The sequence below is a fragment of the Neoarius graeffei genome, chromosome 12, assembly GCF_027579695.1.
Source record: "Neoarius graeffei isolate fNeoGra1 chromosome 12, fNeoGra1.pri, whole genome shotgun sequence".
NCBI lineage: Eukaryota > Metazoa > Chordata > Actinopteri > Siluriformes > Ariidae > Neoarius > Neoarius graeffei.
The window spans coordinates 64,427,611-64,450,110 of record NC_083580.1 but is presented as its reverse complement, the minus strand read 5'-3'; the positions used below and the strand labels follow the sequence as shown (position 1 = coordinate 64,450,110).

The following is a 22,500-nucleotide window of genomic DNA, read 5'->3' as shown; positions in this document are numbered from 1 at the left end:
CAGCTGTGTGAGCAGTTGGTCTGGAAAATATTAAGCAGGGAAGAAGCAAAACATCAGTACACAATATCAAATAAAAAATGAGCACGAGTCTGGGATAAGTTAAATTAAATTAGCTTCTTAGAGCTACACAGCTTATAATGATTTGTGATTTAGGTGCATAGTCTGTATGATGCTGAACTGGTAATATGTCCTTATGCCTCTGTCACGCTACTGGATACCTTGTCTTAGCAAATTACCCATAATACTCCATGTTGTTGCCCTTTTCACCACTAACCATGCTATCCCGAATTTGGTTACAAGCACCATGTATGAGCCAGAACTAAAAATTAGACCATATGTTACTAATAATTCCTCTTAAATCTCCATCCCATAACCTACAAACAAACAAGTCCTACTTTCTCAAGCAGTGTTCTGGGATGTAATTTTGGCTGAACCACTGTTTTAAATCAAGTTATGCAGCAGAATATTATGGAAGATCATTCTGGAAGGCTCTAAAGCGACAGCATGCACTCACTTTGGCTGTGGCGTCCGAACCCTTGATGACGAGGAGGATGACGATGGTGTAGATGAAGGGTGGTGGTGGCTGTGGGAGGACTGTGGTGTGCTGCTGGGATACTGTGGTGTACTCATGGTCTGCTGTTGGCCTGGGGTAGTGTACGAGTAGCTGGGTGTCATCATGGGTGTCGCCATAGGCTGCTGCGGTGTTGCAAACACCTGCATGTCCACAAAAGAGGAAAAGAAATGGCCAAGTATATTAAAATGTAAGAAATGAAACTGGCCTCTAATTGTATGTATGATTACCAGCTCAGTTGTGATTAGGTAAATATTGCTACAGGGTGTGATAAGCATACGTGATAAGCACTGCTGCTGCCTCCTCCTCCTGCACTGCTGCCTCCACTGTAACCGTACTGGCTCGAGGCCCACTGTGCTGGAGTAGTGTTCGGATTTTGGCCCTGCCCTGTTACTGCTGCTATAGCATTAAACATCTGTGATGTCACATTCCTGGGCAGAGCATTGACAGCCCGAGTTAGGTCTAAAATAGAGAAAGACAGAGGGAAAATAATCTGGTTAATGTCGTTTTGTTGGAAAACCATATCAAAGAACATTGGTAAATTACTAGTTATTCTTGCAATGTCTACATGCACTGTGACAGAATTAATAATTTTAAATATAAAGTGGATAGGCCTTGGATAAAGGCTGATGCTGCTCAACTGAAACCATATTCCCACTTTGACAAGTCTGAGCAACCAAGCATGTGAAAGCTAACCTTGGAAACACCGATTACTGGGATGATTCTATGACTGGGAAAGTTTGTATATACAGGCGTGAACAATTTCAATTTGCTTGTCATTTTTTTCCTGATTAAGTGGCAGGAAGAATAAACGGCCTTGCAGACAGTTCTCAGATCAGCCTGAACAGCAAATTCAGTTGGTGTTCAAGTACTGTAATATTTCTGCCTTGCTATTTTTCCTGCAGATTTTGCTGGATGCATGTACGTTCTACCCCATATTCCCTGGGATTTAAAAATATTCAGACCTGACAAGATTCCTACAGCCCAGCACTGACCTGCAAAGTTAATGTTGGCTGGAGTTGCATTCACAGATGCTGGCGTACGCATTCTGCTGCTACTGCTGGGTGTTACTCCTTCAGACAGACATGAATATACAGTTAGAAATACATATTTGGGTACTGAATATAAAACATGCCAGAAATTCCACCAGTTGATGAAATCTGACACTGCAAACCAGTCCAACGAGAACCGTCCCTGACCTGGTACTGGCTCCTGGTAGTGGTCTTTAAACCACCGGAAGAGTCCATTCACTGTGGGGAATATTTGGGAGCGATACCTGAACCCATCTGGAGTGATGGTCACATATTCTATCCTGCAAGATAAAGCAGCCATATGTTTCATATGTCTCATCTCATCATCTCTAGCCGCTTTATCCATAAATGATATTTACTTAAAACTTATACAAGTGAACAGTAAGTTTAAATTAAGCTTTGCTTACCTTGGCTTCCCTCTAGGCTGGTATCCTAGGAGGAATTTTCCAGGCAGGTCTCTGCAGGCTGAAACAAAGTAGGGGATGAAAGTGGGCTTCTCTTTCTTTGCCTTTATGAGGATCTCTTCCATTTTCTGCAAAACAGAATAAATACACGTCAAAAACATCTTCAGACCCAATCAAATAGGGAACATACTACAGATGTGTTTTAATTTCTTTGACAAGTCAAGTTTGCATATACAAGTCTGACAAGTGTGTAATTTTACTGAAAATTTGGTGAAACATGATAGTAGTACAGTTATATCACTGCATTGTTTAATTTGCAGTATGTTTAGACAAATTACATTAATGCATGTGTTCAAAGCTATAGTTAGCAATGTTTTTTTGTAAATCCTAAGTTCCTACCAACTAATGTCACTGTAAAACACTGCAAAAAATTTTTAATTAAAATGACAACCGTTTCTGTATGGATTTACATTTTGTTCTTTAGTATTAGTATGAAGTGTATGTATGGTATATAGTATATATATATTTTTGTAATTATATATTTATATAGATATTTATGAAGTGTATATGAATGTAGTATATATTTAATTTTGTAATTAAATATTTATATAGATATTTATGAAGTGTATATATATGGTATGTAGTATATATTTATTTTTGTAATTATATATTTATATAGATATTCATAAAGTGTATATATGGTATATATTTTTATAGGAGTATTAATGTAGTTTGGATTTCGGGGTAGTTAAAAAGGGGTGGGAAATTAAAAAAGTATTGTACTTCTTCCCACTCCTTTTTCGAACAATGTGCGGTGTATTGTAATGTCTTAGCTCTTTATGTTATTTCATTTATTCTTTTTTTTTTCACTTTCTCGTTTTCTTTCTTTTGTATGTACAAATAATTACATACTTTTTTTTATACATGTTCGAAAATAAAATAAATTCATTCATTCATTCATTCAAATATCTATCAATTCAACTAAATTTAATAAATGTTGATTCATGCATTTACTGTGTTATGCTTAATCATGTCACTTGTGAGGACTCAATATCGGACCTTCCTATCTCCACCGTTGCAGTCTTGGAAGTACTTGTGGCCCAGCAGATCCCGAGCAAAAGCAGCCATGGGCTGCACATAACGGGCCGTGATTTCATCAAGATCTTCAAACTCCTGCATGCAGAGAATGACTAATCAGGACAAAAATACTGAAATTTCTGACTCAAAAGTTTAAAACACTTCAGCAGATTCCTCCAGACAATATCTGACGAAATATAAAAGGATAGAACAGAAGTGCACTAAAAAGAGCTGCAGTCTAGCTGCACATTTACCTCAGTGTTAATCCACAGCGTGTGTCCCAAGCTGAAAGCGTTCTCCTTGCCCTCTTCCCGTATGTCCACATGCTGGTAGATCCCATCTGCTACCTTCCAGGTGACAGTCAGGTGGTTCTCCCCTTTACTGCTCGGCCTGATCACGACATCACCCTGATCCATTGTCTCCATCATCTTCTCTGCCTGCTTGAAGTTAATGTTGTGGAATGATGGGTGGGCAATGACACGCTTGATATAAGCTATGAAAAATAAGGAGACAAACAAGCACATTTTTAACAGATATTTATATTGCTGATAATCTGAAAATGTGTGTAGCATCACAAAATTATCAGTAATGAGGGTCTTACTGGTCCTTTGCTGTTTCTTCTTATGCTCTTCATCTTGTTTGATATCCTCAGATTCAGCATCAAAGTCGTAGTAGGTGTCCTTGGGAAGCTTCCACTCATTGTTCTTGTCACCGAGGTCAGATGTCCTACAGGTAAGGTCCACGTTGAACTTCTCAATGTCAATCTTCATGATACGACAGTGAACAGTCATGCCAACCTAAAGACAAAGAACTACGAGTTACTGTAAGCAGAATAAGAATGAACATGCAGTCACGAATAATTAAATCTGCCACCACTATCACACAGCGAGCTGAACTGTCCTACTGACTACATAATACTGCCAAATTTGACTGCTGTGTTAATACATTTTTTTAGTTGTAGTCGTTACATATGAAAGAGAAATGAACCAAATTAAGCTGTGGAGTATGACAACCTCACCTTGACCCTCTCTTCTGGATGCTTAACCACCTTGTCTGAGAGAAACTTGGTGGGGATGAAACCCATAACACCGTTATCTAGACGAGTTCTCACACCAATAGCCTGTCCAGGACAGGAGCCGCTGTCAAAATGATTCCAGACCTGGGGGGGGGGTGAGGGTGTTAATCAGAAAATTTTTAACACAGATTCATGTAGTGCTTTATAGGAGAGGTTACAAATCTTTTTAAAAACATCCACACAATTTGCTTAACAAGTAAACATAGACAAGTTTTGATGAAAATTACGATTCTAGAGCAGTGATCCCCAAACCAGCCCTCAAAGCCCTGCAGATGGTCCACATTCCTGCTTTATAAAAGCTCACGTCACAGAGATCCTCTGGAGGGCCTTGAGGAACGCTATGAGAATCAATGTGCTAGAGAAACCCAAAAGAGACAGAATTGCTCTTAGCAGTGATAGAAACCAATGGTCTGGAGTGTTTCACAGCACATCAAGATGCCTCATAGAAAATTATTAAGTTAATTGAACAGACTATGTTGCCTGATGTCAGGCTTTGGATTAGCCTAGTAAACTAGACCCACCCGCCTAGCGGCCAAAAATATTTTTGCCTAGCGAATGGGTCTAGCCTCGCACCATATAAACAAAAACACCCCGGGCATCAAATCGTGCCCGCCAATCACAACGCAAGGTTTTTGTTTGGATTCTTTGGACGGGCTTTTGCAGGAGTGACGACAAAGCTGCGCGACGCTGGAGAAAGCACAACAGGAAAAATGGCTACGGCTAGTGAACAGCGCGCGTTTGACTCCGCTTTGGAATCAGTTTTAGAAGAATTAGACTTGGAGTTTTCGTTGAAACATGAGCAGGAAGAGGCTCTCCGCTCATTCCTTTTCAAGAAGGACGTTTTCACTGTTTTGCCGACTGGCTATGGCAAAAGTCTGATCTACCAGCTAGCTCCGCTCATAGCCAAAAGGATGGGGCCAGTTTGTGCAGTACGAAGAATTAATAAACCGCTTTGAAACATTACTTTTTGATTGTTTCTTATTTTCACGTTATTTTAAATTTAAGGGAAATTATTTCACCAAACACCACTAAATAAAAACTCTCAAAAACAGTTTAAGCAAACCCTTGAAAAAAATGAGTGTATGTTGAGTATGTGGTACAGACTCCAAACTTGTGGTCATTATCTCCAAACTTCTTAATATCTAGAACCTGTTTATTAATTAATACGCATTTTGAAAAATTATTTATTTCAAGGCCTCCCCCACTGCACGCTCTGACTACGTCACAGTCACTGTTGCGCTGATTGGTCAGAGCGTTGGCCTATACGCACAGAGACAGTTTGAAAGACAGCGGGTTGTTCCTCCTACACCCTTCAGAAATGTCTACGGATCGAGGGCAGACTAAATATTCACATTTAGTCTGGCTTGCCAGGCTAGTTTTGGATAGCAACATATTTTTGTATAAGCCATAATACATAACATTATTTAGGAATAGGAATTACTCAAATGGTATTTGATCATATTTGTTCTAATTAGCCAGTCATGACTCGGTTGTCAATACCTCCAATGGTTGGGGAAACATATGCGAGCAATGCAAGAAAAGTACAAGCAAGGAACTGTACTGGGCGTGGGAAGAGTACCCAAAGAAAGCGGTCTAGTACAGATATCAGCATTTTAAACTTTGACATTACATATAAAGTTTCAGAAAAGGCATTTTGCTTGATTAGTTGGTTAAATAACAGACAAAACTGCTTTGTTTTGTACATAGTTCCTATTAAACACAAATAAAATCCTAGTTAGTACATCTCAAACATTTCCTCAAATCAGTCTGCTCTGAGATGAGGAAAATAACTGATGCAATTTATAGTAAAAATAAAAATATGTTAGTTGAAGTCTTCATTTTAGGACATAGATGATTAAAATGAAGGGCATCCTATTATACCTGTAATTGACTGTTAATCATGACATACCTTAAAATTACATAACTTAAATGGCTAATTCAAATAACTGAGCAAAGGAGAAACTAAAACTCAGTATTAGAGAATGTGCCTCACTTCGCTGAGCTCAGGGAAGTTGTCCTGCTGGCAAAAGGGACACTGCCATAGTCCAGTCTCATCATTACGAATGGCCTGGTCATAACTTTCCCCTTGCGGTCGTCTGTGAGCGATGCCAGTTACGATACTGGTGATTAGCTTACCTATGTACATATAACAAGGGAATAAGGACTTAATTAATAAGGATTTCTTCAAATAATGCAAATCTCAAAACAGGTTTTGGGTTTTAATCAATTCAAGACTATGAAGTCCATCACTGGCTCAGTGGGATAGTGCCTACCGATATAGAAGGTCTCAGGAGTCTCCTTAGTGAGCAGGTTAAAGACCTCCTCTGTGTTGGGTGGTCTGTATGGGGCTCGCAGGTCTTTATACCTACAACTGAGCTCAGCACGGATATCATACAGTGTGATTCCCTTATTGCCATAGCCCTGGTTTGACGAACAGAAACGGAGGAGAAAGACTACTTACACATGACAAGATTATAAAAGATATGCACTGGCACAAAATTTCTCAAACTAATACATCTTATTTATGCAAATGTAATCAAATTGACAGGAGCTGCAAGGAATGCATTACGCACAACAGACATCAACAAAAACCTGCAAAAATGCTATGAATGTGTTTCCCTCCAGGTCATATATTTAAAGATATTATTGACTCCTTTACACCCCAAAATCCTATCAACCCCCGAGTCTACTTGTGTATACATTTGCATTGGATTAGTTATTTTTTTTCTGTGGTGACCAGATTATTTTTTTTGCATGCACACACAATGAGCTGTAAGTTCTGTTGCTGACTCACCTGTCTCTCCAACTCCTCAGCAAATGCATCCAGGTCCAGGTCCTTTAGCCTCTCTGGGTTCTCCAGGATCTCCTCCAAAGCTCCTGCAGGATTTGCATCTTCTGCTGACTCATCATACTCCAGGGCATCCACTGCCATTTTACGAGCCCATTCGTACGTCTCAGGATGAACACGAGATCCATCTAGAACCTCAATGTAGGAGTCGGTGCTAAAGGGTGAAATAAAAACAACTCAGTCTATTTTCAGATCTTTACAGACAGGGAACAAAATTAGCACCCACCAACAACAACGTGTACAGTTTGTGTTGGCAGGTGAATAAGGACAGTTTCTGTGCCACTCGGTCATGTAAAATATGGGTGCTGTTCATCTTTGTAAATATTTATGCAATGCAGACACAAATGCGTGTACTTGATTTTCGAGTATGCCTCGCTGAACACATACACACTATGACTTTACTGCAGTACAGACTGTGCTGATGAAATGTCATTTAAAAAATAAATAAATAAATTAGAAACGTGCGGGCCATGCAGGGGTGAGGCAATGTAGTGTAAGGGCAGGTGTCCAAATAGTGTGGCGGATGGGTGGATGGATATTGTTCCTAATGAAGTGTGTGTATGCTGCAGCCTAGAGGGAAAAAAAACGCTGCACTCTGCCTTGTGTGTGTGGCTGGTCTGAACTGAAAATCTCTGAACTTTTCAGAAAACCAAATCACACCCTTACTCCTTTTCATGCAACCAATCACAGAGCAGATAGTGTGGTAACGTCAAGATATTGGTGTCATAGAAACAAAATTGATGTGCAGCATGGGAGTGCTTTTCTGACGAAGCACTGGAATGAAGTGCACATCAGCACTTTTGCCAGGAAAACAAGACAAAAAAAAAAAAACCGCAATATGGACACACCCTAAATGATATTCATACAGAAAGTAAAACTTGTCTAATTTATTTAATTCATTCAGTATGTGGTGTACAGTTAAATGAAAATTAGACATGAATGGAGTTAATTACTGATATATACAAATTATGCTATGAAAAAAAGGCATTGTTTAAGTTTGCCAGGTTAAAAAAAAAAAGCCTGGCTGGCAACTTTGGCTGGTAGGCTAAAATGTTAATTTTGTTCCGTTTACAGATAAAACCAGAGGAATGTCAGGTGTAAGCAAGTTATAATTACGCCACCTGTCTCCGAGGGAAGCGGTGTCAATTTTGATGAATCCAGCGCAGTTAATAAACACTTTAGGTCCCATATGGCACATTGTGACCAACTGCGTCCGGTTTTCCAAACGAGTGTTGTTTTGTTTAAGAATCTGATGGAAAAATTAAGGGTCAATTTAGCATCTAACCACCATCTGAAGGCCAGAACACCTATATCCTGTAGCACACATTTAATACTCGAGAGAGTGCCTACCTTAAGCAGATGTGAGCCTTTTCTTGGTCCCAAGCCACAGACATATTGAACCAGGCTCTGCATGTAAGGATGAGCAATGGCCCTGTTCACATCTACACCAACTTCGTTCACACGGTTAATAAACTCACAGTAAAGTGCACTGAGCAACTCCTCCTTTACAACATGCTCCTGGAAATTACAACAATAACACAAATTACAAGAACATTATTAAACTCCTGTAGTACAACAATTACCTACCCTTTAATATTAAAAATATTACATGGATAAAGTTGCACAGTGCATAGGATTTTTTTGACTGATTCATACATGACAGAATCTGGGTACTCGAGTTGCTGTGATTCGCCCTGACAATAATTAATGCAATGTAAGATATACTGAACATCATTCCCCAGCTTTAGGCATGAAAGAAGCCAGTGACAGAGAAAAGCTGGGAGCCAATCAGGGCAGACAAAGAGTAAGAATGTGTGGATATAAGCAAACAGTACTGAAAGTGAGAAAGGTATGATACTACACAGGGTAAAAAAGATGCAAAACTGATTATTTCATGTGTGGGTTTTTTTGCGCAAATTAAGACATTAATTTGTTAGCTAATTTGGTGATAGATTTGTTAATGACACAGGGATGTCAGGGCTATTAGTTGTTTATTCATAGATGCCTGGCAGAATGGTTCCACAACCAGAAAATGAAAGGGGGAAAAAAAATCCACTAAAAACTCCAGTTGAAATGTAATGTACTATACATATAGCAGGCGCTACTCATTCTGAATGCCACAGCCTGCTGCACTACACACATTGGCTCAGGAGCAAGGTAGCTGGCAATTAATACTCTGAATTAATTCACGTTCATGGATAACATTATATTTTCAGAATCAGGACAAAAAAAATGTGGAAAAAGAAAAACTAGAGTTAGCTCGTACAGATGTCTTGGTCAGGACCAATAAGAAAATTCACCTTGCAAAAAGGTACATTAATTTGAATGGAAAAGCCAAAAAAAAAAAAAATCCCCACCCCACACTTCTTAAACTTGTTCTATTCCTGTAAAATCATGCAAGCCAAATGCTATGGCCCCAAAAACTAAATATCATTACAAGTTCATGTCTGCAACATAATTTTATTACAACTGTAAAACACACTGACTAGTCCGCTGTTAAACTCTATTCTCTCCGAGGTTTCTTCTCACACAGTTTGAAGAAATGGCAAATAAACACAAACAGAACTCTGCCAGACAATCAACTTCTCAGAGAAATAGTTTCGTCCTCTGACTCCGTGTGATTATCTGTAATGTATTAGTACGTGATGATCAGTTTATATCTAATACAACATGCAAAATTCAGTCCATAATATATATTACAAACTGTGTGGGGGAAAATAATTATATATTGCTCAGTAGTAAGTGTAATACCTGTAGAGGATGCAGTTTAAGGCATAGGATGTCCTCATCGCTGCTGCACACCTGAGCAAACTCCACCAGCGGGTCCTGAATCTTGCGAGCCACGGAAACAGCCTGGCGAAGAACCGGAGGGTAGTCCCTAAAGTCCGCCTACAAGAGAGAAATAACATATGAACAATGGATTTTCTGATCCCAAAAGGGATGTTTGAAATTAATCTATGATGGATACCTATGGGTAGTGGAGCCAATCAAAAACATGCATTTTTGAAAAAAAATCAAAAGCAATCATGAATTATTCAGTCAAAAGTATTTGTAAATTAAGCTTTACTTGAAAAGCAGTGAAATTATTCATTTAAAGAGATGGGACTACTATATTATAAACACTGTACATGGATATCACAAAACTACTGAAAAAGCAGATGTTATTGGGTGGATTTTAGTTTACTCAAAAAGCTGTTATGCGTGATTGACTATGTATTCAGATACAGACCTGCAAAATTTGGGGTGTAATTATTTACAGGGGTTAGAGGAGTTTCTTATGAACAGCAAGTCTAAGCTGAAATTTGGTGTACTGCATCGTTGTACTAAGCGGACTTCTGATAATTTCTGGCTTACTTATTTAAAAAAAAAGTCTACAGTCAGTCAATCCATTTTGAGGAAGCATTTAACATTGAGCTGCTGGCTCTAGCATTCTACACAACTTAACTCTCTTGCACACCAAGTCTCAAATTTTGGATGAAAATATTCGCATAAAATCATGCAGGTCATTAAATACGCGTTCTTATTACAGGGTTTCTGCAGGCTTGAACAAGTTCAATTTAAGACTTTTTAAGACCTTTTTAAGACCATAACTGGTTAAATTTAAGACTTATGCCGCACAAAAAAAATAAAGAAAATTGGGAGAGCCTGAATTACTTTCGAAATAACAATTTATCATCATTCACCAATAAACTCATTACATCCCTAGGGTGCGCGCTTGCATTAATGAGGAACTAAGTTGCAGTGGAGCCAAAGACATCTGGCAAATCACTTGAGGGTGAGGCATTCGATTCCGTACGGTTTGTGTGTTGTAACGTTACAGTTTGCACGGAGTTAGCCGATACATCGTCTCGAGATGTGCTTGGACCTGACAACGGTGAACAAAATTGAGTGATGGCATGCGATTGTTGCAGACTTTTATGGGCAGCCTGGTGCTTCTCTGCTTTCGCGTGCGATTCTGGTGCCTTTACACCCAGGGTGCTGAGTTTGAGTGTTCTTTTGCACAATGTGCAGTACGCCTCAAACGGATTGTTTGGTACACGTTTTAACCAGTCTACGAAATCACTGCGTTCAAGCCAGCAGTCGTTAAACTTGCATTTGCCCATTTTGCTACAAACCATGACAATAGGGCTGTGCGATATGGGAAAAAATTAATATCCCGATACATTTTCTCCATTTCACTATATATATATATATATATATATATATATATATATATATATATATATTTAAATCTCCTCTAAAGGACCCCATGAAATCTAACTTTTACTCTTTACTGTTTTCACTACAATCCCTGCAGATTAAATAACATTCTTGGTTAACTTTACAGGTGGTTTTCAACAATACATTTTAAATTTTCATGTTGGTGATTAATCACAATTGAATTGAAATAAGACTATTTTTATTCAACAAAGATGTGGCACAAACTGCAAAAACAATCTTGTAAATTGCAACAAAGAGGCAACACAATACAGAGCTGCTCAGAGCTCAAACCAATAAAGTGCAAGCTCAACACTGAGAAAGACATTTAGCCTAAATAAGAAAAGTGCTCATTCATTAAGTAATTTTAAAAAATAGATCTCCAAGCTATTAACCTGACTACTGAGAACCACTGGAACATTCACAATAGAGAGAGAGATTGAGGGAGAGAAGAGAGAGATCTGCAAAACATAATTTTTCTCTTTGCACACTTTTGAACTGAATGTTTTCTGGCTCTGCCTATCAGATGTGTATAATTCCGGTATTGCCTTCTCTGTAAAATGTCTGCGACCAGGCAACTCATGTTTGGGATCGAGTGTGTTTAGTCATTTTTGGAAGCCTGGTTTTTCCACTATACTAACTGGGATCATGTCTTCGGCAATGACGTTAGTGATTGCATCCGTTATAGCTCTCCATCTCTGACTCGTTTTCTCATATGGGGGGGCTTTGGAGAACGAGGCCGCTATGGTCATTTGTTTAGCTCGTGGGGGGGTTTAGCTCGTGGGCAAGTAGTTCGGAGTTTAAGAGACTCTTCATACTGTACTGGGTGAGTTTTCAGGTGATGGAACATATTTGTCGTGCTGCTGCCTTTCGTGATGACAGTTTTTTTTGCACACTTTACAAACTGGCATTTGCTGCTCCATGTCCTCCTTGCGATATCCAAAAAATGGCAGATGACTGACCCCTTACTAGTTCTTTTAGGAACCAATTCGTCTGCTTCCATTTTTAATTTGTCGCTGAAATTGACAGAGCTTACACGGTAGCCTACGCAACACCAGCAATTGCACGAACTGAGTCAGCGCTGTAAACCAAAACCAGGAAATCTTCCCGCCGGCAGTGTTGCCAGATACTGCTGACGTTTTCCAGCCCAAAATATGTTCAAAACACGGCAAAACGCACTTAAAACCGCCCAATCTGGCAACACAACCGAAACTAGAAAATCTTCCCGGAAGTTCCTTTCAGCACCGAGATGCTAACCAATCCCGGGTGACATCTAGGTGCTGAAAGGAACTTCCGGGAAGATTTTCTACGTGCAGAATTATTCTGCACGTAACCTAGGTCTTAAATTACCCAAATGAGATTTTAGACCAACAGTGCAAAATATCTCTGTATTTTAAACTTTTTTAGGCCTAAAATTGAAAATGTGTAATTTTAGACTTTTTTAGACTTTTTTTAGACTCCACAGACACCCTGTTATTAGTCTTTACACACCAAGAATGAAATTGGTAGGATTAACAAATAAATTCTGATCCGTCATGTTTGTTGTAAAGTTCTGCATGGGGAAAATGATTACCTGACCAATTAAATGAGGGTTCTACACAACAGAATGACAAGCAGAAAAACGGGTGAGCAGCTCATTAATTTTATTGCGCCACAGCCTTTCCCTCAGCTTCAACTCGACATACAATTATGAAACTCTCCGTTGTCATTTCTGTTCCAACAACGGGTGTACCCAAAACTCTCTTCTTGAGAATGTCTACAATGATTGTTTTCACTACTAGACAATTCCCCCACTCACTCTCTACTGAGAGTAGCAGCAAAATAGAAATGTGCTTGAAAATATTCAAAAGATTAGCGTCTGACTTCAAGTTCATACTATGTGTGGAAAATTTAGCGCACAAATTTTTCACATCGTATCCGGCGTGTAAAGGCTTTTAGCAAGAACTGGCCACTGGATGCTCATGTGGTTATCACACATGCTAAAGATGCAGTGTATAGCGATTACATTAAAAAAAATCCTTTTGAGTCACCTCAGATTTTCTGCTATTCATATACAGCGTGGCTAACTCGTTGTCCACCAGCTCGACTCCCACGGTGGGCAGAGACGAGTCTTGCTCCAACTCACTGACTGTGCGCTTGATGTCTTCCATCAGCATGTGAGCATCACTGTGAAGGATGAGAGATAAAACAGTCACACACCAGTAACCACGGACAGCAGCAATGCCACCCATGCTGAGTAATGCACAATTAACTGAAATAAGTACAATTACTGGCATTAACCTGCTAAAGTTTCAGACAAAGAATGAAAACATACCGATTTTCACCAGCAACAGCCACTACATGGGGTTTCTTACTGAGAAGAAACTTCTTGAGGTTTTCAATGTCCTGAAGCTGTTGAGATGTAATATTGTTGAATTATTTTAAGAATATTAAGTCTGCCAACTATAAAGGCTGTAGCCATCCGTTACAAATGTTTCACCTTTTTCTCCCGTTCCTCCTCCCTCCATGCATTCCTCCTTTTTAAGAAGTAAGGAAGTCTGAGGAAATCCACAACTTCCCCTTCGCCGTTGATTAGAGCACAGAATACAGGCGTGTCTCTGTGGAAACATGCAAAATATTCAAATTTACTGAAAATTATATAACAGCCACAACCACGGCAGCCAAGATTTTAGTGACAAAACTACACAAGGCCTGCAAGTTTGTTAACTATTAAATAGGAATGGTCATCACCTGCTGGAAGCAAAGGCCACTCCCAAGACGCGAATGCCTTTGCCTTGAGTGTCATCCATTAGGTCATCATCCTCCTCCACCTGCTGGTCTGGTCTATATGGAGCCACCTTCAGCGAGTTATATAGTTTCCTGCAGCATGACTGCATCACAGAGCAGAAACATCACGACAATTCAAAATGTAAAAAGGTTATGGACTGCAGATCAGTTCTCACTGCACCAGTAGCTACAAGTAACTACACTACCATACCTGCCAACCTTGAAAAAATTTTATGAGTACAATTTTACAATTTCATGAGTCCCCCCTCGCGTCAACCTCACCCAACCCGGCATGCATGCGCCCCCACAGACCACAACCAGCAGACCAAAAAAACACTTTCAATCCAGTTTTATTGATTGACCTTGGGAACATAGTCCAGTTTTGTAAAACATTCCTATTGATAGACTTTGGGAAACTGTTATTGATGGCTCTTGGGAACTTCCTTCCGTTTTGAAAAGCACAACAAACATTAAATACATGTGCAAATGAAATGAAATTAAACCAGAGCCACTCTTTCAAAATAAATAACAACACATTAAATTAATACAGTATGTAAAAAAGGCACTTTCAACACAAAACATGGTATGCACAAATTTCCCATGCAATAGGTTTAGACTTTTGCATTTTTTAACATGTTGGAAGTATATTGCATTATACAGTAAAAATATTGCATTATACAGTACACTGCAGTATTTTGTAGTATGCCTTTTTCATGTGCAAACTATTGCACTTGCATTCGAAATATTGCATTTACTGCAGTAATACTGTATAAAAAAAGCATTTGATACTGCAGTACCACGCAGGTTTTTTCATAAGAGGGATGACCAATTTTCGACTTCACATCATCTGCAAACATTCTAGGCTACCATTGACAGAAGTTACCGACTGCCCTTAAGATATACAACATGCTACGTTTTGTTGAGCACATCAATAAAGTGGTACTTATCATAGTGATTCAATGAGAGTGCGAGAGGAATTGTAATCAGGTTTCGTTGGTTACCGCATCGAATATGCAACCTCAAGTGACGGCTTCGAAGTTAAATGAAGAACTATCCTGTACTGTTGGTGTTGTAAATGCACAAAATAACGGCTAGGAAGCTCGAGTACACGTGAAACACAACCGTTTCTGTTACAAATATAAAAATGACGCCTCTAACCAACGTTTCAATCCCCGACTCGCTCTAGCCACCTGGCTGCACCGCTGCACTCAAGTCAGAGACGCGAAGGAGGAAGGGGAGGGGGTGAAGAGGGCAGAGCCACACGCTCTGGAAGAGGGGCGGGGGGATTGGGCAAAGCGTTCCATTCTGGCTTTGAGTTTTCTCACAGATCAGCGGTATCAACTTCAGCGAGAACTTGACTGAAATGCGAGTTCGGACGATATGCGTACTTTTTTAATGTGAAAACGTACAGTCGTACGATGAGGTAAAAATTCGTAGCGGCTACGCAAGATGCGTACAGGTTGGCAGGTATGCACTACCAATGATTTCAGTTGTATTTGGTAAGTACTTAAGACTGCATTCACTGCTACTCTAAAGCATGGCTAGTAGCATTGTTCATTGCTAATTTATTACTCAATCACTTCATGAAAAATAAGGAAATTAAATTAAATGGAACAATGAGATGGAGTGCTGATGTGAGAGCTCAGCCAGCCAGTTTAATCATGCAGCCAATGAAAGAAAAGCACAAAATGAATCCAGGAAATTCTTCCATATTGGACTTACAGATGGTACAAACACCACACAAGTTGATGGAAAACAAAACAGAACCCTATGTTCTAACAGCTACTGCGTGGGATAGTTCTTGTTTTTCAACGTCCAGTGGAAAAACATCCTAAATCACATGGAAAGCATTTTAAACTGACCTTGATGATATTTTCCTTGGCCTCAGCAATAAGTTTATTCTTCAGCTCCTTGGCCATCTGAGGATAAAGGAACTGCTGGAGGGCACGTTCAATGGCCAGTGTTCTCTGTTTATTCCATTCTTGCACCTGGTGACTGAACTCATCTCTGTAGTAGAACTGCTTTATCTCATCAAAGTAGGTCTGATCACCTCCATACCTGCAAAAGAAGGAACAAAAAGAAAGGGGGGGGGAGAAAGACAAAATTAATCGTACTGAACCGCTTTCCTGGATTATAGCACTGCATTAGAATAATTCTGAACGAACTGCTAAATCAAGCAAGTTTTGAAAATTGTCAAGAAGTCTGCAGGATTTAGACACAGAACAGACTGTTCTGTGTAACAGTCTTACCCTTTAACTCCAACCAAGTCAATGCTAATGTCAATAGTGAGTAGTCCTTCATCTTCTGCCAAACACATCTTCAGGAACTGATCGCCACTTAGCTCTTTCACAGGCTTGTTCTTTAAGTATTTGAAGGAATATGCATAGTGTGCCTCATCTACATCCTGGAACACAGGAGAACGACTGCTTAAATATCTAAATCAACAAAGACAACAGTGTTCAGTTTGATATCCATGCAATATTAAACACATCATGCTAAAAATAATTTTTAGTAAACAATATTAAAATCAAAACTGATGGCAAATTCCATTTGAACTGGGAAGTCGGAATTTCCAAGTTCCTGGTCGGATATTTCAACTTGAACCTCAAAATCCATCATGGCTACTCCATGAATTAACAGGAAGCAAAAGCTGTAGTAATATACTGTTTATTAGCATTCCCATCTTATTTGTAGCTTATTAAAATCAGTCATACATGCAATACTGTCCAACTTCTCTCTGTGGACATGTTGCTACAGTGTTTGTACGTGCAAAATTTTGTGTAATGTGTTGTCATCAACTGGGACTGCCAACAATGGCAACAGGCACAACAAAGGTTTTCTTCCAGCATCCATCTTGATTTTACGACTTGTACTGGAATGCGGTCAACGCCAGTTTGATGTCATTCCCAGCTCAGACATACAAGGTAATGGGACCACATCAACATTGGTGATGAAAATATTATCATTTATAATAAATTAACACATAAAAACCCTCTCCAAAGACCAAAGTCACCACCCCATATGGTCAGAAAATGAAATCATTAATGCTTGTACACACACCACTTCACACATCGTCACTTTGCAGATCACTCCAAAGCATTGTTACTTGTGCAGACTGCGATAAATAAAGCACAGATAAACCAAATGTTTGTGCGTGATCTGACATAATGCTGAATGGAAATATGGGTCAAAATGCTCATCTCATCATCTCTAGCCGCTTTATCCTGTTCTACAGGGTCGCAGGCAAGCTGTAGCCTATCCCAGCTGACTACGGGCGAAAGGCAGGGTACACCCTGGACAAGTCGCCAGGTCATCACAGGGCTGACACATAGACACAGACAACCATTCACACTCACATTCACACCTACAGTCAATTTAGAGTCACCAGTTAACCTAACCTGCATGTCTTTGGACTGTGGGGGGAAACCGGACCACCCGGAGGAAACCCATGTGGACACCAGTGGCGGCTGGCTTTTGTAAAAGTGAGGGAGGAAGGAATGCTTGGTTGAAGGTCACGGGCCCCAATGCGACCGCACCTGCTGGACCGGCTATAGTTACACGCACAGGTTGAGTTGATAATAGTTTTTCCTGAATAATTCATTAACATCCTTTCCACGGTGTCAAACAACTGGCAACAGTCAACAAGTAAAAGAACAACAATAACATTATTTCACAACTATTTACATGGGATATAGCCGTGTTTAAGACAAACATTGATGTTAAGGAATGATTCAGGCCAACTGATTGAGGCTCCCTATTTATATATCAAGTCAATTCTCCGTGCTGTCTGATTTGCAAATCTATCTGTGACCTGATCGTACCACGCTGGATCTTTTTGGAGTGTCTTGAGAATCTTTTTTTCAATTGAAATAATGGCCAGATGTTTTAATCTCTCCTGCCCCATTGCGTTGCGTGTGTACGTTTTAATTCTCTTGAGGCACGAAAAACTCCTTTCAACCCCTGCAGAGGTTGCGCCAATTGTTCCAATCAGGGACATGAGCCTGTACAACTGTGGCATCGCCCCATCAAGACCGCTGGACTTCATGAAGCCAAGGGCATCGCAAAGTTTTCTTGATGAATTTATTTCTGCATTGTGATAAAAATGCTGCAGTTCGATTCTCAGCTTTTCTTGATCAAAAAGGTGGCCATATGTCTCCATCAAATTTGACAGTAGCTGCGTAGGAAATGATATTTTGAACGAGTCGAATTTCGCCGCATCCAAAAGCTCCATGAAGCGCAAGCAGTCGAGGTGTTGAAAGCGCTGAGTTATTTGAGTGCGCAAGTTGTCGTGGATGGAATCATAAAGTGCTCTGTAGGACTGACAGGGATTAAGCAGCCTTCTTTTGACCCTGTGAGACAAGTCAGGGTCTTCTGTTAGAGAGGCAGCCCTGGCGTAGATTTTGTCAAAGGCGCTCTGTACTTTTAGCTCATCCAATATTTGCAGGAGATTCTCTATTCGCCGTTTGCAAAAGGCGACATCCATGGATTTGTGCTGCAAGATGTCAAACACCACGTCAGTGTGCGAAAACAACTGCTCAAAAGTGAAGAGTAAAAACGCAAATTCAAACTCTTGCATTTTCGACCTCAAACCATCAGCTAAACGTATTGTCTCATCATCCATCATTGGGCGCTCAGTAATGTTCTTGAAAATCTGAAGTAGTTCGTCATAATTTGAAGCAACCGTGTTCACGACCCTAGAGGAAAAGTTCCAGCGAGTGGGAGCGCTCCGGGGAATGCGGGCGCAACTGAACTCCTCGAGTAAAGAAACCCTCTTGCTGGACTTGGAGAAAAAAGACGTGAAGCCACCCAAGTGAGCAAAGAAGTATTTTGCTTGGGGAATGGTCTTAACACCCTGACTTAAAACTAGGTTTAAGCGATGTGCATAGCAGTGGACAAATGTTGCACAGGGAGCCAATTCTCTCACTTTAGCCTGAAGGCCATTCAAGTCCGAGGCCATGACCGCGGCACCATCGTAAGTCTGAGCGACAAGTTTATCCTTGAAATTGAAACCTGACAACTCAGTCTGCACGAAATCGAACAAGGATTGTGCACTGCGACCACTGGACACATCAAAAAATCCTAGAAAGCGTTCCTGAATTGTACCTTGATTATCGACATAGCGCAAGATGACAGACAGCTGTGAATGACAGCTTATGTCTGTGGTCTCGTCGATTTGCCACGAGAAGAAGGGTGCCGTGTTAAGTTGCTTTTGGATTTCTGAATTAATTGAACCAGCTATAGCGGATATTAGATCATTCTGGATTGTTTTTGACATGCCTGTGAAGACAGTCGAACTTTCCAGATGCTCTGCCAGAACACGATCATAGCGAGCAATAACCTCCGCTAGCTCCCTGTAATTGCCCTTATTGTCCGAATTCCCCCCTTCTTCATGTCCCCTCAGTGACAACTCTTGCATGCCTAGGTAGGCTGTTGCATCTATCAGACGTTTTAATACCTCTCTATTGCGACTCACTTTAGCATTGTGCTGCTGGATTTGCAGCCGCACACCCTCGTCTACCACCCTATCTATTGGCATGGTGCCTAGTAAGGACAGTCGGATAGCAGCACCAACGTGGTCTTGACACTTCTCATGGCGTTTGGTTGCCCTATCTAGATTTTTTAAATCATTGAAACCATGAACACTCCACGCTTGTGATTTGGCATTGTTCATTAGCAAACAGGGCCAGCAATATAATCGATGGGTGGTAACGCTACCAGTGAGCCATGTGTACCTAGCAAACCATGTAGCATTCACTGTACTGCCTTTGCCATTGGGTTTTGTGATTTCGATTTTAGGGGTTGGTCTACCTGCTGCTTTGATGGCTAATTTTTCACTGTAGCTCAGCCCATGGAAGGGTTTTGCAAGCAAAACATTCACCACGTCCTCTGTTTCCATTACTTTATTCGTAGGATATCTATAACATAGTCAATCCACTTCCACCTCGCCGTTCTCACTCTGACTGCCGAAGTGCCCGAGTCACTGGATCTAGAAGTTAAGTTTGATAAGATAACCCCTCCCCCCAGGCAGCTAAGGCCTCTACTTATTGGTTCATTGTGCAACTAGGGCTGCAGCCTATTGGTTGATATTTTGTAGCACTTGTCAGATCTCTTAGCTAGTCCCACCCTCTTAGAGGAGGATTTTCCTCCTCTCTCTCATTGAAGTCTATGTTAACCACGAGCCGCCAGTGCCGGAGACTGTTTGAATCGGAGTGAATGGGAGCCGAAGGGAGGAAGATCCTCCGTGCAGTAATTTCTAATAGCGAGCGATAGGGGGTGCTAATGTAATTTCACCCAGAGAAACGAATATAATGTACATGTCGTATTTGGCAATAAAATAGTAATATTCAAGGACAGCAATTCATTAAATTGGTCAAGACAATTTCAACTTTTTATTCTTAGAATTTTTAAGGAGGATCTTCCTCCCTCTCCTCACTGGAGAAGCCACCTGTGGTGGACACGGGGAGAACATGCAAACTCTGCACAGAAAGGCCCTCACCGGCCACGGGGCTCAAACCCAGACCTTCTTGCTGTGAGGCGACAGCGCTAACCACTACACAGGGATGTGAGTGACAAATTTAAAAAAAAGAGGAAAATTTTTAGGCTCAACAGACGACCCCGAAGGGGTCGTCACGACAACAAAGTTGTCGTGGGGAGGGTATGGGAGGGTGCGCCCTCCCATTGGTGGGGGTCTGGGGGGTCTCCCCCACGAAAATTTTTGTAAAAAGGACTTAAAACGGTGACATTTTAAGCACATAAAATGTAAAATTTCTAACATAATACACCTGCAGAAAGTCAAGTTTCAAGCTGGTGTTAGGTTTGGATGTATGCTCCACCAAAAAAATTTGGAATATTTTCAGACAATTTCATTAAAGTTCCTGCATTTGTGCAGTTAAATCCATCATATTTAAGTCTTTACAATTTTCTAACAGTAACTGGGTAGGACGGGCTTATTTTATTTTTATTTTGTTTTATTTTTCTGCTATGTGGGGGATAAAACACGAAAAATTGGAATGGTTGGAGCAGACTCTGGTTTCAGAGGCATGACGCTAAATTACCAGTGTAAAAAAAAAAATGTTTATGGTGGGTCAATTTTTTTTGGTTCGGGCTGTAATGATTATGAGGAACAAGAATAATTTTATGTGGCCTTACATAACTAGCAATAAAATTTAAACCCTGCCACCAGTTCATAGTACATGCACTTACTCTCTTCAATCAGACCTAACACCTGAAAAATTAATGGCTAAATAAAATTCCACACTTTCTGTGAAGTTTATACTTGCAATATAATTTCAGATTAAACCTAATCATTGTTCAATTGTATCTGTAAATATTAAATGTGCTAGTGATAAATTAGATGGAATTATCACATTATTTTCAGAGAACTAAAAATTTCATTCAAAAAGTAACAGTGAAGGTAATGTTTTTAATACGTAGGATAAAACATTATTATTATTATTATTATTATTATTGATGCCTACCTGGCAATGCATAGTTAGTCTTCTGAATCTCAACTCGACTCCTGTGTTTTTCGCTTTTCATGTGTCCACTGAGAGTCACAAATCCACGCCGTCCGTAGTTCAGTTCACAGCAACACAATTTGCAATGTGCGATTCCTTTCTTGTTGAGTTTTTCAAAAACCAAACTAAAAACACTTCCATCGGGAGCTTTGCGCTCTAACCAGTCCCAACGCCACTTATTTTCAATGCCAGAATCTATTTTCGTGACATCGGACTTCACAGACAACGCCGCCATTTTCATTCATACTCGTAGCAGTGCATGTATAATAGCGACTCCTCTCCACACAGCGATAATGATCAGATCGCTGTAAGGAGCTTTCGTCACTTCCGCTTAGTAAAATCCGGAAAAGTTTCGCGCCAGACTTTACCGAATATTATTATTATTTTTTTTTTTAATTTTAGAAAACACGGAAAATGATTTTTTACGCGGAAAGGCAATTTGAAAAACGCGGATTTCCGCGGAAACGCGGAGATTTCACATACGTGACTACACCACCGTGCCGCCGGGTCAAAATGCTTTGTTTCTCAAAAATGGATAAATGGAAAACCTGTTTACTGTGCATCAGTATGAACAAGGAAAGTAATAAGACTGAAAATAAAATTTCCAAAAAGATGGCCACTTCCCTGATGTCATGTACGTCATACATGTTAAAATAATAAGGAAAAAGTCCAAGTATTAAAATCGTCAAAAAGAAGAAAAAAAAACCCACAATTTTATTAGCAAAAAGCAATTCTTTGACCGGATACCATCTCTAGGCCCTTACCTTCTTGCCCTTCTTAGTGGGCTTGATGTTGATCTTGGCCCTTTCCTGGAAGGTCTGTCTCAGGACATGTCTGACCAGAGGCTCACGGGCAATTTGCATGGCTACCATGTAGCGTGTGCCCTCGAGAACAGTTTCTGGTGTATTAAACTGGCTGTGAACATTAAAATAAACATGCATTATTTTGCTACAGGCCCACTGCAAGCAAGCTTGTACCATTATAAAGAAAAGGCCGTATTAATTTTGTAAGTCA

At 40.1% G+C, this 22,500-nt stretch overlaps 1 protein-coding gene across 1 annotated transcript in view; it reads right to left on the bottom strand.

The window, feature by feature from the left end:
- Positions 1-22,500, bottom strand: part of supt6h (SPT6 homolog, histone chaperone and transcription elongation factor) — a 37,374-nt gene that overhangs the window by 936 nt on the left and 13,938 nt on the right. The window contains exons 15-37 of the mRNA XM_060936217.1: positions 22,251-22,401; positions 16,219-16,373; positions 15,832-16,027; positions 13,934-14,073; positions 13,683-13,800; positions 13,518-13,594; positions 13,234-13,369; positions 9,758-9,895; positions 8,357-8,524; positions 8,128-8,255; positions 6,953-7,160; positions 6,432-6,579; positions 6,152-6,294; positions 4,102-4,242; positions 3,685-3,880; positions 3,338-3,576; positions 3,066-3,179; positions 2,010-2,134; positions 1,771-1,883; positions 1,567-1,644; positions 852-1,033; positions 515-714; positions 1-20 (exon numbers count right to left, since the gene is read on the bottom strand). The exon at positions 1-20 is cut by the window's left edge and continues 936 nt beyond it. Of these exons, the coding sequence (XP_060792200.1) occupies positions 1-20; positions 515-714; positions 852-1,033; positions 1,567-1,644; positions 1,771-1,883; positions 2,010-2,134; positions 3,066-3,179; positions 3,338-3,576; positions 3,685-3,880; positions 4,102-4,242; positions 6,152-6,294; positions 6,432-6,579; positions 6,953-7,160; positions 8,128-8,255; positions 8,357-8,524; positions 9,758-9,895; positions 13,234-13,369; positions 13,518-13,594; positions 13,683-13,800; positions 13,934-14,073; positions 15,832-16,027; positions 16,219-16,373; positions 22,251-22,401 (3,314 nt within the window). The remainder of the gene's footprint in view (positions 21-514; positions 715-851; positions 1,034-1,566; positions 1,645-1,770; positions 1,884-2,009; positions 2,135-3,065; positions 3,180-3,337; positions 3,577-3,684; positions 3,881-4,101; positions 4,243-6,151; positions 6,295-6,431; positions 6,580-6,952; positions 7,161-8,127; positions 8,256-8,356; positions 8,525-9,757; positions 9,896-13,233; positions 13,370-13,517; positions 13,595-13,682; positions 13,801-13,933; positions 14,074-15,831; positions 16,028-16,218; positions 16,374-22,250; positions 22,402-22,500) is intronic.